The sequence below is a fragment of the Zingiber officinale genome, chromosome 3A, assembly GCF_018446385.1.
Source record: "Zingiber officinale cultivar Zhangliang chromosome 3A, Zo_v1.1, whole genome shotgun sequence".
In the NCBI taxonomy this organism is placed as follows: domain Eukaryota; kingdom Viridiplantae; phylum Streptophyta; class Magnoliopsida; order Zingiberales; family Zingiberaceae; genus Zingiber; species Zingiber officinale.
The window spans coordinates 43,296,409-43,313,228 of NC_055990.1; the positions used below are offsets into that span (position 1 = coordinate 43,296,409).

The 16,820-nt window shown below is 47.2% G+C and overlaps 1 protein-coding gene across 1 annotated transcript; it reads left to right on the plus strand.

Annotated features, from left to right (window-relative positions):
- Positions 1–8,643: 8,643 nt before the first annotated feature.
- LOC122051823 (putative pentatricopeptide repeat-containing protein At5g52630) lies at positions 8,644–11,234 on the plus strand. The gene has a single exon (XM_042613123.1). It carries the CDS (start codon positions 8,657–8,659, stop codon positions 10,778–10,780), a length of 2,124 nt encoding a protein of 707 aa, XP_042469057.1. The 5' UTR covers positions 8,644–8,656; the 3' UTR covers positions 10,781–11,234.
- The last annotated feature ends 5,586 nt before the right edge of the window (positions 11,235–16,820 follow it).

A 16,820-nucleotide genomic window follows, 5' to 3' on the forward strand; every position in this document is an offset into this window, starting at 1 on the left:
TTGCTCGATCGACTGACCTATGACGATCGGCTTTGCTAGCTCATCCGTCGCTTGGTTCTCCGATCGGGGGATCTTCTGGATAATCACCTCTTGAAAGTTGGCCTTCATCTTTTTGAAAGCTTCTGCATAGAGCCTTAACCGCGAGCTACTTATTTCAAAGGTCTCGGATAATTACTGAACGGCGAGCTAGGAGCTCGAGTGGATGCAGACCCTATCCGATCCCTCGTGCCGAGCTGCTTGTAGGGTAGCTATGAGTGCATCGTATTCTGCTTCGTTGTTGGTAGCTCGGTAATCAAGTCGGACGGATAGCTGCATTCGATCTTCCCGAGGTGAAATGAGGATTAAGTTAATCCCGCTGCCCTGTCGAGTGGACAAGCCATCCACATATATCTTCCATGTTGCTGGTGGTTCGTTACTCTGGACTTCTATGATAAAATCCGCCAAGGCCTGCGCCTTGATCGCTGCTTAAGGTTGATATTGGATGTCGAACTCGCTAAGCTCGGTCGTCCGCTTGATTAGCAGTCCGAACACTTTTGGATTGAGGAGGACTTTCCGTAGTGCACTGTTAGTCAGCAGTATTATTGAGTGTGCTAGGAAGTACGGGTGAAGCCTCCGCGTGATGAGTACTAGTGCATAGGCCAATTTTTTGACACTGGTAGCGAGATTCAGCGTCCTTCAATATGACTCAGAAAATATACAAGTTGCTAATCCTGGCCGCTCTGCCTGACTAAAGTCGATCCAACGACATGTTTGTTGGATGACAAATATATCCAGAGTGGCTCACCCGCGACTGGCTTGGTTAAAATAGACAGTGAGCTAAGATATGCCTTTAGCTCCTCCAGTGCTCGATCGCATTTAGCGTCCCATTGGAATTTTGTGGCTCGACGTAGTATCTTGAAAAATGGCAAGCTCCGATCCAATGACTTAGATATGAACCGGGACAATGTCGTGATTCGATTGGTCAGCCTCTGAGCTTCCTTGAAGTTTCGAGGCGGAGACATATTCTGCAAAGCGTAGACCTTACTGGGGTTGGCTTCGATGCCCCGCTCATTGACAATGTAGCCTAGGAAGAGAGCACTCTTTGCGCCGAACAGACACTTGCTCGGGTTCAGCTTTATCCCGTATGTTCTTAACGTCAATTAGGTTTCATCGATATCTGCGTATAGATTAGTCATTCGGAGGGATTTGATGAGTATGCCATCGACATATACCTCCATGTTACGGTCGATCTGCCGTTGGAACACTTTGTTCATTAGCTTTTGGTAGGTGGCTCTAGCATTCTTCAGTCCGAACGACATGACATTGTAGCAGTATATCCCGTCGGTCGTGATGAAGCTGATCTTTTCTTGGTCTTCTCGAGCGAGCGACACTTGATGATATCCCTGATATGCGTCAAGCATGCAGATCAGCTTGCAGCCCACCGTCGAGTCCACCAGTTGATCTATCCTGGGCAGCGGATAGAAATCCTTCGGGCATGCCTTGTTTAAGTCACGGAAGTCGATGCAGATCCGCCATATGTTGCTCGGCTTGGAGACTAGCACCACATTGGCAAGCCATCTTGGGAATTGGACTTCCCTGATGTGGCCGACCTCCAATAATTTTTTTATCTCCGCCCGGATGATTACATTCTGCTCGGTGTTGAAATCTCTTTTCCTTTGCTTGACAAGTCGAGCGTCCGGTCGGACGTGCAACTCGTACTGGGCCATGCTCAGGGAGATGCCGAGCAGCTCATGTGTTGACCATGCGAACACATCATAATTTCTCTTGAGGTAGAGGATAAATTCCACCTTCTGCTTCTCCTCCAGCTCGGCAGCCACGAAAGTCATGGCTTCCGACCGACTTGGGTGGATCTGTACCTCCTCCTTTTCTTCATATATCAAGGTAGGAGGTTTCTTGATAATAGCATTTACCTCTAGCCGTGGAGCTTTCCATGTTGCTTTGGCCTCGGCTTTGACCATCTCCATGTAGCATCGCCGAGCGACCAGTTGGTCGCCCTTGACCTCGCCCACTAAGTCATCTACTGGAAATTTTATCTTCTGGCAGTACGTGGATATTACGCTTGGAATTCGTTGAGAGTCGGTCGACCCAAAATGACGTAGGCCGATTGTGCGTCAACAACTATGAAGTTGGTGGTCCGGGTCCTCCTCAACGACTCTTCCCCCAGTGAGATGGCTAATCTTGATTGGCTAATCGACAAGACTTCATTGCCCGTGAACCCATAGAGCAGGGTCACCATGGGCAGTAGTTTGCTGCGATCAATCCACAACTGATCAAATGCCTTCTTGAAAATGATATTTACCGAACTCCCCGTGTCGACGAAGGTTCGATGGATGGTGTAGTTGGCGATCACCGCTCGGATGATTAAAGCATTGTCGTGAGGAATTTTGACCCCTTCCAGATCGTTCGGGCCAAAGCTGATATGAGTAGGGGTGGCAATTTTTGACCCGACGCGAAAACACGACCCGAACCGAACACGAAAAAATCAGGTTAGGGTTGGGTAGTTTCGGGTTCGGGTCGAAATCGGGTCGACCCATTTGACCCAATTAATAAACAGGTCGGGTTCGGGTCAACCTGAAATGACCCGATTACAACCCGCGAACCCGTTTATAAATAATTATAAATTTAAACTAAAATTATAAATTTAAAAAGTTAAAAACCCTAAACATAGAGATATGTTATGCTATTGATTGCAATGTTGCTATGACTTATCATTTATGATATGAATTTTCAATTTGTGTAGATAAATGTTATTTTTAATTTTTAATTAAATATATAAATTTTATTTAATGAATTCAGGTCATATTCTGGTCAAACGGGTCAAACAGGTTAAACGGGTCAAACGGGTCGAACGCGTTAAACGGGTTAAACGGGTCAAGCGGGTTAAACGGGTCGGGTTCGGGTCGGGTTCGGGTCAAGTGCAAATAAACAGATCAGGTTCAGGTTGAATATTTTGACCCGAAATAATAATCAGGTCGGGTTCAGGTTGTCATTTGCCAACCCGCCAACCTGCCAACCCGAACCTGTCAACCCGAACCCGAACCGAATTGCCACCCCTAGATATGAGGCCCTTCAATCTTCTCCTTGTTGCACCCGACGACGTGGATCTCCAACCGCCGAGCGTATGATTTTCGGGCCCGGTTGGAATCTCCGTCGGTCGGTCCTCCGACAATCATGCCTATCTCGTCCCGGGAGGCGTTATTTTAGTTCTCCTCTTCCCGAGTGGACAACCTATTCCGCTCAGACGGAGTTCTGGAGGGATCGATTTCCTCGCTCCTATGATGGTGGTGGCGCTCGAGCTCCCTTCTCTTTTCTCGCAGCTCGGTTGAACAACGACGGTCCCGTCGATTGGGAGATGGAGAGCGACGATGATACCCCCTAGGAGCCGGTCGGCTGACGATCGACGTCAGACCTCGGCAGTCCCGTGTGTTGTGCATCGCCGATTGGTGGAACGAACAAAACATATGCATCTATACTTTGCCCTTTGACGCCTTGGGTCGGCCGGATGCCACATGCTGTACGGTGTACACTCGGGCCTCTTGGTGTGGCCGTGCTCCTTCAGTTCTCGACCCCTTGGGTGGCAGATGGCTGTTGGGTCGACGCTCGGTCGATGTCGAATGCTCGATTGACGCCTATTTCTTCTGGTCATCTGGGCTTCTTCCACATTGATGTATTCGTTGGCCTTTTTCAGCATGTTGTTGAAGTCCCGGGGCGACTTCTTGATGAGTGACCGGAAGAAGTCCCCCTTCGCCGAGCCTCTGAGTGAAGACATTCATTATGGTCTCAGATAAGACCGAGGAGATATCCATGCCCACCTGGTTGAAACGTTGGATGTACATTGGGAGCGCTTCCTTGGACCCTTGTTTTAGGGCGAAGAGGCCGACACTTGTCTTCTGGCAGCGCCGACTGCTGGCGAACTGGTGCTGGAAGGTGGCTCGGAAATCTTTGAAACTTCATATCGAGCGTCCGTTAGCCTTCTGAACCACCGCTGTGTTGATCCGAAGAGAGTTATGAGAAAGGCTTTGCACTTTACTCTGTTAGTGTTCTGGTGCAGCGTAGCCTCATTGTCGAACCGATCCAGATGATCATCTGGGTCGGTCATCCCGTTGTATGCCCCGATTGCCAATGGGGTGTAGTGTCAAGGCACAGGGTCTTGTAAGATCTCCTCTGAGAACTGTCTGTTGATCCGTTCAGGGGATGCGGCGCTTCGGGGCACTTTTCCTTTTCGCGCGTCCCGAACGGGCGCCTCGTTAGAAGATGCTCCCTGCTTCCGAATGGGCTATCTCCGAGGGGGTTTGGAATAGAGCCCGGTGGAAGGGGATTGGCCCAGGCAGCGTTTCCCCTTGGGTGTTGGTCGACCTTCTGTTCTGCCCCCATACGAAGAGTTGCTCCGCTCCGTCTTCTTGCCCCACTCGCCGATCGACCGCTGAGGTCGTCGGTTGCGGTACTAGTCGATCGGCTATCGCTTGTTATTGCTGCTGCTACATCATTTTTGTTGCTCGTGCTTGTATGAGCATCTCCAACTCCTCTTGTGTGAGCGTCACGATGGTTAGCCATCCAACGTCTTCCATTTTCTCGGCTCGGATTCAGGTGACGTTCCCATAGACGACGCCAAATATGAACCCTAGAAGTCGAGCGGTGACTATAAACTCTAGAAGTCGAGCGATGACTATAAACCCTAGAAGTTGAGCGACGACTATAAACCTTGAGTCAGAGACTCCCGAGCCAATCGGCCGAGTTTAAGTTATATTAGAGCTACGGGCTCTAGAAGTCGAGCAGCGACTATAAACCCTTGAGTCAGAGACTCCCGAGCCGATCGATCGGGTTTGAGTTATATTAGAGCTACGAGCTCTAGAAGTCGAGCGACAACTATAAACCCTTGTTTCCATCGACGGTCAAGAGGCGACTTTAAACCCGTATCTCTCCCGTTTGGGGTCAAGCGGTCTCCACTAGTCACGGACCAGCATATCAGATCTCCTATTTCCCCCGTTCGGGGTCGAGCGATCGTCACTGGTCTCAGACTAGCATATCGAAGTCCTTATCTCCCTAGTTCGGGGCCGAGCAGTGTTCACTGGTCATGGACCAGCATATTAGATCTCCTATCTCCCCCGTTCGGGGTCAGGCGATTGTCACTAGTCTCGGACCAGCATATTAGATCTCCTATCTCCCCGTTCAGGGTTGAGTAATCGTCACTGGTCTCGGACCAGCATATCAGATCTCCTATCTCCCCCGTTCGGGGTCGAGCAGTCTCTACTAGTCACGGACCAGCATATCAGATCTCCTATCTCCCCCGTTCGGGGGCGAGTGATCGTCATTGGTCTTGGACCAGCATATCAGATCTCCTATCTCCCCCGTTCGGGGGTCAAGCGATCGTCACTAATCTCGAGCCAGCATATCGGATTCCTTATCTCCCCCGTTCGGGGTCGAGCGATCGTCAATGGTCTTGGACTAGCATAACGGATTTCTTATCTCCCCCATTCAGGGTCGAACGGTCTTCACTGGTCACGAACCAGCATATCAAATCTCCTATCTCCCCCGTTCGGGGTCGAGCGATCATCACTGGTCTCGGACCAACATATCAGATCTCCTATCTCCCCCGTTCGGAGTCGAGCGATCGTCATTGGTCTCGGACCAGCATACTAGATTCCTTATCTTCCCCGTTCGGGGTCGAGCGATTGTCATTGGTCTCAGACCAGCATATCGATTCCTTTTCTCTCCCATTCGGGGTCGAGAGATCTTCACTGATCACGAACCAGCATATCATATTCCTTATCTCCCCCGTTCGGGATCGAGCGGTCTTCACTGGTCACAGAACATATCAGAGCAGCTTATCTGCCCCATTCAGGGTCGGGCTATCTCCAATTGTCACGGACAAGAGTATCTCCACTAGTTTCGGACCAGAATATCTCATAGGCTCTGTGTCCGCTCAGTTCACGACTTTCGTTTCCGTGCGCATGCGATTTCACGGGCTATGCTTCCACTCATTTTTTGGGCTCCACTCCTGTTCGACACTGCCTTATCACTCGTTCGGTATTCTCTCGGGCACTATTTCTCGTTGCTCGATCGACACGTTTTTCTCGCCACTCTGCCAAGCACGCATCGTTCTGCCAACACTTGCGTCGCTTGTTGCTTCGTCATTCGCTCAACATCGCTATCATTTCTCATGCGGCATCATTACGATAGCGGCCACTCGCGTGCCATTATACAATGGGTTCAACGATTTGACTTTGATATTGAGAGCGATTTAACATTTGTGACAGACTATCTAGTCAGTTGGACTTGCACCTCCTTCGACTAGACTTGAAGGGGAGACTTGTGATACAGTGAAGAGATGAGAGGTGGAAGGACATTTTGGTCATTTGATATTAGTAGGGTTTTTGGCTTTAAGGAGATGCTGTTCATTACAAGAGAAAAAAGGGGGGGGGGGGGTCATCTTCCGCTGCCACCAAGGCACACAAGAGGGAGCCTTCTCCTTCTCCACGCCGACCCCACCCTTGACACTGCTCCTCCTCATCGCCTCTTGCCCGACCATCCCTGGTCAGCGAGATCACCTTCTCCACTCTCCCTCTCCTCTCGTCGCCACGCGCCGCGCGTCGCAGCTCCCCCTCCCCTCTTGTGCACGAGCTGCCAACGTTTTGAGCAGTCACGGTTAGATCCCATTACTGCCAACGTTGCCACTGTGCACCCCCTGTGGGTCAGATCCCGTTGCTGTTGCAAGCCTCCGACCCGTTGTCGCGTGCACCCACTGCGGGTCAGATCCCGTCGATGCCGCAAGCCTCCGGGCCGCTGTCGCCGTACACTCTCTGCGGGTCAGATCTCGTCGCTGCCGCAAGCCTCCGGGTTGCTGCCGCGGACGCTCTTTGGTTGTCGTCTCCCGCAGCACTTGGCCAATCCACGACCTTTGCCGGCTTCATAGCGCCATCGTCGTTGCCCTCTTCCTGTCTCCACTGTCTGCCCTCTCCGACGCCCCTACAGCAACCTTTGATGTCTCTACAGCTGACTCGGACATCCCTACAGGCAACTCTGGCGACTTTACAGCCACTGTCTCCACCATTTTCGGCGCAGATCCCGACCATTGCTGTGTGTCCACCATCGAGCCGCTGTGTGACGACCATCGAGCCACCGTGTTTTGCTTTTCACACCATTAGTATGATTGTGGGTTATTGATATTATCCGGCCTACGTGTCGTGTTCCGGCCTACGAGCCGTTGTGGTATTTCAACCTAGATGTCATTGTCATATTTCGGCTTACGTGTCGCCTTTTGGGCCCATGTTGCACCTGATTTCAAGTCGTCGTCCCCAGATCCGGCTCCTTAGCTGACTCACATTCATCTACCCTTCCGGATCACGATGACTCGATCAACATCGCGACCAGCTCACCGATCTATCTTAGGGCGCCCCCTGGGGTCAGGGTATATCACTGTACTCATCCTATATTTATTTCATTGTTCTATTATTATTTGACTGCTTATATATTCGAGGGATCCGCCTCGAGTATCGGGGTACCAAGGGCCGGGATAACCCAGCCGCTGGTTGCAGGTAGCGTTGACCGGAGGTCTTCCGACGACTTGGTCAATATGGGAGACAGCCTACCCTCCGGGTCATGGAGATGCGGTCAACATTCTAGCTACGTCACGCCGACAACTCTGTTTTTTTAGATTCCCGACAGGATGAATTACCATTCCGATCAACGATGGTTCCGCGACTTCTGAGAGCTAGGAGGAACCCTAGATAAGACACCGCATGAAAAGGAGAATGGTGGAAGAGGCTGCTGCTGGTGTACCTGATGCTACACCTTTAACTTCTTCAGCTGGGGGTTCCAACCCACCAATGCAAACACCTTAGCTTCCTCAGTTGGGATACCGGACATCATCGAAGAGGCGGTAAAGAATTGCTTCTCACCACTGTTCATAGAGCTCATCAATTCTGCTGTAGAGGAGCCATTTGCTTCAGGACTCGGCAGGGGAACACTACTGAACTCTCTGCCGCTGAGCCATGGGTGTGGTTCTTTGGTGGCTCCTCGAATGCCTGTCGATCAAAAATGGAGAACACAGTATATTCTGGAACTTGAGGTTTAGCTGAAGAGGTTAGAGCTCGTGAAGGATCGCATAACGTCGACATTGGAGGAGCTCAAGTCTGCAAGAAGCTGATCGGAGCTTCTGCTAGAATGCTTGTCATTGTAGTGCTCGATTTGTGCTTTGGCTTGTGAATTTTGTTTCCCTGAATAGGTCTAGCCCAAGAAGACTTTTTTTTAGCCAGCAATTGGACACATTTAAATTTGCTGAATCTTTGAAAGTCATATTTAATTTTTAAATATCTTAAAGGTGGATTTGTTTTGCCTTTTCCTAAGCATTTTTTTTTAAATTTTAAATTATTGTGGTGTTAATTTTTTCAATCACACTTCTTTGTCTGCAAAAATAAAGTGATGTTTATTTTCAAGTTGATTTTAGGGTTTATGCAAAAAGTAAGATTAATTTTTGAAATGTAATATCACAGTGATGTTTATTTTTGAAATGCAACATTGATTGACGGGAGTATGTGTTTCATTAGCTTTTAATTATTATTATTTTTTCCAGATATTTGGTGCTTTTACATTAGTTTTTGCATCTAGTTAAAAGGGCTCCGTCTCGTGCTTAACGCCCAGTGCAAGTTGAACCATTATGAGAGCATACTCGACGTCCATTGGCATTCACCGCTGCAGCAGCAGATCATACGGCTCGTTTCTCACCATCGACCATCTCACTAACCTCCTCGCCGCTTGCAACCTCACCCGACCCTCGAATCCATACCATGCCCACCAGATCCACTCCCTCCTCCTCACGTCCAACCTCCTCCCCTCTCCACTCCTCCACGCCCAGCTCATCGACCTTTACGCCAACTCCGGACAGCTCCACCGCGCCCTCCTCATCTTCGCCGACGTCCGCCGCCATTCCAGCGTCGTCGCCTGGACGTCCGTCATCGCCCACATCTCCCGCTCCCGCCGGCCCCTCGACGCCCTCTCCCTCTTCGCCCAGCTCCACGCCTCCGTCGCCCCCGCCCCCAACTCCCACACCTTCTCCGCCGTCCTTCCCGCCTGCGCCGCCGCCGGCGCAGACCGCTTCGGCCGCCAGGTCCACGCCCTCGCGCTCCGGTACGGCGCCGCGGCAGCCGTCTACGTCGCCAGCGCCTTGACCGACATGTACGCGAAGTGCGGCCGCGTCGAGGATTTCCGAAAGGTGTTTGATGAAATGGCTGTCAGGAACCTCGTCTCTTGGAACGCGTTGATTGTGGGGTTCGTCCGCAACAAGCTGTACTGCGACGCGATGGAGGCTTTTCGCTCGTTGTTGAACGATGATGGGTCCTTGACCCCAAATCAGGTGAGCTTCTCCAGCGTGCTGAACGCGTGCTCAAATGCGTTCAGCATCGGCTTCGGGAGAGCGGTGCATGGCCTGGCAGTTAAGCTTACGGTGGAGTCATCTTTGGCCTATGTGAGGAACTCGCTCATTGACATGTACAGCAAATGTGGGTGTTTGGAAGAAGCTGCGAAGGTGTTCGACAGATGCTCCAACAGAGATGTTGTGACTTGGAATGTTATGATGATGGGTTGGATTGAAAGTGATTGCCCCGAAGGTGCTTGTGGTTGTTTCCTACATATGGTGCAAGAGGGAGTTTTCCCAGATGAAACCTCCTTTTCTACCTTACTCCAAGCTTTGGCCATGCTAGCTTCATGGGGTCAGGGTGCTGCAGTCCATTCCTTGATAGTGAAAACCGGGTGCACCCAAAACCAATGTGTTGGGAGTTCCTTAATCACCATGTATGCAAAATGTGGTAGCTTGGAAGATGCATATCGGACCTTTGATGAGGCAAAGGACCAGTTAAATGTGGTCACTTGGACATCCATGATAACAGCTTTCCAACAATATGGGCATGGATACAAAGTGATCAAACTATTTGATGAAATGATGGATTTGGGGATCGAGCCAGACTACATCACATTCGTTAGTGTTCTTTCAGCTTGCAGCCACAATGGGCTTGTCGACCAGGGATTCAAGTACTTCTACTCCATGTCTCAGGTCCATAAAATGGCACCCGGAAGCGAGCACTATGCTTGCATGGTAGACTTGCTTGGACGAGCTGGCCGTTTGGATGAAGCAACACAATTCATTGATGCAATGCCAATACAGCCTGATTCATCTGTGTGGGGTGCTTTGCTTGCAGCTTGTAGGAAGTTTAGGAACTTGGAACTCGGTAGCAAAGTGGCACAAAAGCTCTTTAGGATTGAACCTCATAACTCTGGCAACTATGTATTGCTTTCGAACATGTATGCATCCAATGGAATGTTGGAAGAAGCTAAAGATATCAGGAGACTAATGCAATCCAATGGGGTGAGGAAGGAGACTGGATGCAGCTGGATAGATGTATCAAACAAGACGTTTGTTTTCACAGCGCATGACCAATCACACCAGGCTACAGAGCAGATATACGAGATGTTAGAGAGGTTGAAGGAGCTGGTGAAGGCCAAAGGGTATGTGCCTGATACCCAATTTGCTGTTAATAATGTGGGGGAGCAGAACAAAGAGCAGAATATGTGGTATCATAGTGAGAGGCTAGCACTTTCATTTGGGCTAATATGCTTACCCCTGAACGCCCCCATTCGAATTAAGAAGAATCTGAGAACCTGTGGGGATTGCCACACAGTAATGAAGCTTGTTTCAGAGATTTTCAGACGAAAGATCATCCTGAGAGATATAAATCGATTCCACGAGTTTGCCGGTGGTGTGTGTTCTTGCAGGGATTACTGGTAAAGGTTTGGAATCATGGGAAGTACAACTGTAAATACTTCAGCGGTCATTATCTGCTGACCAGTGCACAAGAAAAGAAGAGTTCATGTTATTTCAAGCATTATTATAACATAGTTTAGGATGGGAGTGCACCATGAACCATGTTGGATTAGATACTTTTGTGTTCATATAACATTCAAGGATTTTGAGATTTTGGTTGAGTTCGACGCTTTTGCTTAGCATGTTGATTGTCGTGCGACGGGCATTGAGGGTTGGTTCTCCAAGGTAGCCTCCAAGGTTGTCAAATCTAATTCACTTAAAACAACTATTGATATCGGATTAATTCACAACGAACTATTGATAAATTGTGCACTTGTTAATTTAGATGTTACTGAAGTATTTTGTTTGTTTGTTTTTATGTTATTCACGATGTAATTTGGAACAATGTAAGAAGGATATTTTGTATGTTTTCAACCCCACCGAGATAATTCTTTTATTCGTCAAAGTGTTTCTTTTTTCTATCAGCACATTTTCATTAAATAATTCTTTATTTTAGAGAAAAGAAACACACGTGTGGTTCTCTATAATTTGATTAGTAATTTTACAGTTTGTTATCGTGCTCAATTCAATTACTTTGGAAATTACCAAATCAGGTATGGAATATCAATTTTACCTTCGACCTTTTCTCTCGTGGCTATCATGTGTATCCGAACTAAAAGAGAAATCTAAAACATATTTGATTTTCCTCCGTTACATGTGTCTCAACCAACACTCACGGCCAGCAAAGATACAACTTCTTCATCAAAATGGCGAACAAGAAAAACTAAATACCATGTCATTTTCAATACCGACGTGTTTTCAACAGCCTGTAGCACTACACATCAACTCAACGAAGTCAAACGATCCTCCCCTCCCGACCACCGAATCCTAACAAGTGAAACACAACCTTCCTCTTGGCCAACTTTGGTTGCAACAATCGGGTGAAACTCAGGTCTGTTCTTTTTTGAGGTCAGTACTCAAATTTTTCTGTAGGGCAAAACATCCTTAAAATTGAAGTTTTACGATTTGGTTTGATGTACATCACTATTTCGGTAGCTCCAAAACACCCGATATTTTTTTGGCAATTGCAAGCATTCTAAAAAACTCCAAAGCACCGGCAGCATCTAAAATTCTACCAAGAATAAAGATTTTCACTATGATTAATCGAGAATGTAGTTTTCTTCTGCCAATTTTTAGTTGTCTTTTTTCCTTTTTATAGATTTATCAATTTGTAGGAAGTTTTTAGATGTCTTTATTTAACTCTTTAAATCAAAATCTTAATTTTGTTTTTATCTAAAAGATAATTGTTTATAAAGGATAAATCCTAAAAGGTTTATAGTATAATTTTAGCAATATATTTCCTCTACTTGGCTGTTGTTGTAACGCCCGAAAAATTCTCAAAATTATTTTAGAAATATTTTTACGCGGAAATTGAACCCCGAGACTTATTGGGTCCTATGACTTATGGTGAACCATGGTAACCAAGTGAACCCAGCAGGGCCGTGCTGAAAGGAAAGGGAAACAATTAAATTTATATTCAAGTTGGGCCGAGATTACCACTTAATATAAATAGGGAGGAATTAAGTGAAGAGTTATTTTCTTTTTACGTGACTCTTCTCCTCCTCACCCTAACCTCACGCCGCCCCTCCCTCTCCTCTTCTTCTCTCGGCGCCAACCACAAGCACACCTAGGGATTTCGTCCCTAGGGCCATAGGAGGACTTTCTAGCGACATCTTGGATACGAGGACGCTCCCCTCCGCGAGAAGAACGCATAGACGCAAGAAGATCGTCGAAAGGATCGTCTTCTCCAGAAATCTAGCGATTAGAATCGTAAGAAACTTCGAGCAGGAGGTAAGAAACCCCTCACCTGCAGTATAAGTAGCTTTCGTGTGAATTCCATGTTTTAGTTTAGTAGTATGCAGACCTTCGACACAAAGGATGTGAATTAACGCATACCAAGTGTTCGATTAAATTGTTTAGCACAGTAAAATGTAACTTAGGCATTTTAGTAGCTTAGATAAATGCAATAGAAGCATTTTTATAGCTTATTTAGTCTTGCTTCAGCTTTTACAGGACTAGATGTCCAAAGGGGTGGGCTCCCACAGTCGCCTCTAGGTTTAGATAACCTAGTTCTGGGTTTAGACAACCTAGTGAAAGCAAGACAAGAATTTATTAGCTTATGTTCAGTATTTTACTTTCTCAGTGGCACTGTACTGGATTAGATATCCATTGGGTTGGGCTCCCACAGTCATCCCTAGGTTCAGATAACCTAGTAACCCTACTAAATTCGGGACTTGCAAACCCGGGTCTAGTTAGGAATGCGCGCATAGCACATACAGATGCCGGGTCCATCAGCAGCATGATTAGTATTTTCACCTATTTTATATATATATAGTTTTCAGACTCTCACCAAAATAGCTAGGTGAATTCAGTACAGCTCTATCATTAACTGGAATTAGCTCAGTTTAGTTTTTCTATCAGCTTAGTTTTCTGTTGATACAACATGATAGTTATGATTAGCTTTTAATTGCCATGATCGGTTAGTTTTCTATGTGTTGTATGCCATGCCATGCTTAGCATATTCAGTATGTATTTCAAATAGCATGTTTTAAAATCATGAATTGCATCATGTGCATGTTTTAGTGAGGTAGATGGTTTCTTACTAAGCGAAAGCTTACAGATACTTTTCCTTATACTGCAGATAAAGGTAAAGGAAAGATGGACTAGCGGAGGCTGGAGGGCAATGCGATGAAGATGTGTGTGGATGGAACTTGGAATAAAGATCTTAGGAAATTTCAGCAAGCTTGTTTTAAGCACTAAAACCTTTTAGCATTTTATTATTTTGCACCTTAGTATGTTAATTGCTATGAATTAGTTAATCATGCACCCTATCATGCTTAAAATACTATTTGTGTAATGTTAGAATGTTCTGCATTTAGTTTAGAATTGATATAAGTAATTTTGGCACGAACAAGTGCTGAAATCAGAGCTTAGATGCAAAATCAGAAACCCCAATCGATCGGTGGATCGATTGGGGGTCCTCAATCGATCAATGGATCGATTGACAGCTTGTTCCGCGAACAGACTGCGTCTGGATCGATCAGCCGATCGATCCAGCCTAGTTTCATCGCGAACAGAGAGCTCCGAGATCGATCACTGGATCGATTGGTTAGCCTGGATCGATCAGCCGATCGATCCAGGATATTGCCCGAGCACAGTAGCGTGCTGGATCGATCACTGGATCGATCCAACCCAAGTCCCGGATACAGTAGCCTGCTGAATCGATCACCGGATCGATTCGACCATTCCAATCGATCTGTGGATCGATTGGGAGGCCTGATATTAGCTAGAAACCCTTAGTTAAGTTCCTTGACCATTGGGGGATGTAATATATATCATGAATAGCTTAGATTACACCCCTTAGCACATGTAGAACCAAGAAATGATAATAGTTTAGCAAAATTTTAATTAGTACAGCTTCCGCACTTAGATTTAATGATGGTCATGGAATAGTTAGCACAACATATTGTGACGATCGGCCTTACAGCTTAGTTAGTTAGTAGAAGGCGGGTCGTTACAGAGTGATATCAGAGCAGTTCCCATACTTCCTATACACACATCAGCATTGAACTTGCAGCTTCCAAGTAAGAACATATCTCACTCTCTTTATGTTTCTTGTTTTCATGTTAAATATAACTAAAGCATGCTTGTTTATGATAGTAGTTAACATGATAACAATAGTTACTCCCTTATGATTGTGTTAGTCATGTATGTCCTCCATGTCTTTAGAAATGGCACGAGGACGCCCAGCTAGAAGGGCACCAGCTACTGAGCCCCAGCATGAGGCAGGCAGTTCAGTGCCTCCCCCAGACCTTACAACATTAGTGGCTCAGTTACAGTAGCAGCTAGCTGAACAGCAACAGGAGATAGCCACCTTAAAGGCTAATCAGCAGAATACTTAGCAACGTCAGTAGTCTTAGAGGTTCCCCCAGTCCAGCCTACAGCACCAGTAGCCCCAGCAGCAGAGGCAAAAAGAGAAGCCTATCTGATCCAGTGACAGAGAGTCAAGCCCGAGAACTTCTCAGGCATCAGTGAACCATGGGATGCTCAAGCCTGGTTCAAAACACTGGAGAGTACGATGGAGCTTCTGGACTGGCCAGAACATGAGAAGGTGAAGTGCGCCTCCTTCTGTCTGACAGGAGATGCACGCATGTGGTGGGAGAGAATTAGAGCGAAGCGCCCAGTAAACTAGATGACATGAGCAGACTTCGAGAAAGAATTCTTTGAGGAGTTCTTTCACATGCGGGTCACGAACCGCCACTACGATGAGTTCACGGAGTTTCGCCAGGGCAGCCTTTTAGTTGAGGAGGCCGTGAAGAAATTCAACTGGCTGGCTCGTCTGTGTTCCGAGTTAGTCAGCACTGAAAAGGAAAGAGTCCGACTGATGCTTAAGATGCTGAGGCCGGACATAACCCTGAATGTAGCCAATGGCGTTCATAGGCCACAAACCACAGAAGAACTAGTGAGTAGTACCCTAATCACTGAGCATTATCAGAACAGCATCAAGCAGCAGAAACAAGTTCTCTCAGAGTCGAAAGGGCAAGGAGGCTCAGGCACTCAGAAACAACAGGGCCACAGCTCCAACTGGAAAGGGAACTCCGGCAACAAGCGTAAACCAGGGAGTTACCCAAAAGGAGGGCCAGCTAGCAAACAACCCAGTTATCCAAAGTGTGCTACTTGTGGGAAATTCCACCCTAGAGTTTGTCGTAAGGGCACACGAGGATGCTTTGAGTGTGGACAAGAAGGGCACATGGCCAAGTAGTGTCCGAACAAGGCCAGCTTTCCTCCACCACAGCCGATCCAATACGAAGTCAAGCCAGCACAGTTGCATCAGATGCAGGCCACTTTAGATGGTCCCCACATCAGCCAGGGCAGACTAGAAGCCCCTCCAGCTATGACAAATGCACGGATTTACTCACTCACCAGAGAGGACATAGCAAATGCCTCGACAGTTGTTTCAGGTCAGATTAGTATTTTACAGCAAAGTACAACTATCTTATTCGATATTGGGGCGACCTATTCATATATATCCAGGGCATTTGCTGAGAAGTTAGCAATACCTCCAGAGGTACTCAGTAGTCAGTTTCTGACAACGCTACCTTCAGGAGAAATTATGGCATCCACGCACTGGCTCAGAGCAGTGCCAGTCATTATAGCAGACAGAGAACTCTTTTGTGATCTGATAGTGCTAAATATGACTGACTACGATGTCATATTTGGAATGGACTTCTTGATCAGATACGGTGTCTCCATCGAGTGCCGTAAACAGAAAGTCGTATTCCAACCTGAAGCAGAAGCATAGTTCGAGTTCATCGGAGAACCCAAGAGAAAGGCCAAAAAATTTCTCTCAGCTATGCAGGCACAGAGATTAATGGATTCAGGATGTACGAGATTTTTAGCGCATATAGTCAGTACCAGTTAGGACAAGGACCAACAGCTAGCAGAGGTCTGAGTCGTATGTGACTACCCAGCAGTCTTCCCTGAAGAGTTACCAGGCTTAGCACCAGACAGGGAGATTGAATTCGAGATAGAACTCATTCCCGGTACAAATCCTATTTCCAAAGCGCCTTACCGCATGGCTCCAGCAGAATGAAAGAACTTCATGAGCAATTACAGGAGCTGCTTGACAAAGGCTTCATACGCCCTAGTCACTCACCATGGGGAGCGCTTGTATTGTTCGTGAAGAAGAAGGACGGGAGCATGCGCCTGTGTATAGACTACCGAGCGCTAAACCAAGTCACTATCAAGAATAGGTATCCCCTCCCCAGAATAGATGACCTGTTCGATCAGCTAAAGGGAGCAGCAGTGTTCTCTAAGATAGACCTCAGATCAGGTTATCATCAAGTGAAAGTTAAGGAAGGGGATATACCCAAGACAGCATTCAGGACCAGATACGGACATTACGAGTTCGTAGTCATGCCCTTCGGCGTGACAAATGCTCCAGCTACTTTCATGGACCTCATGA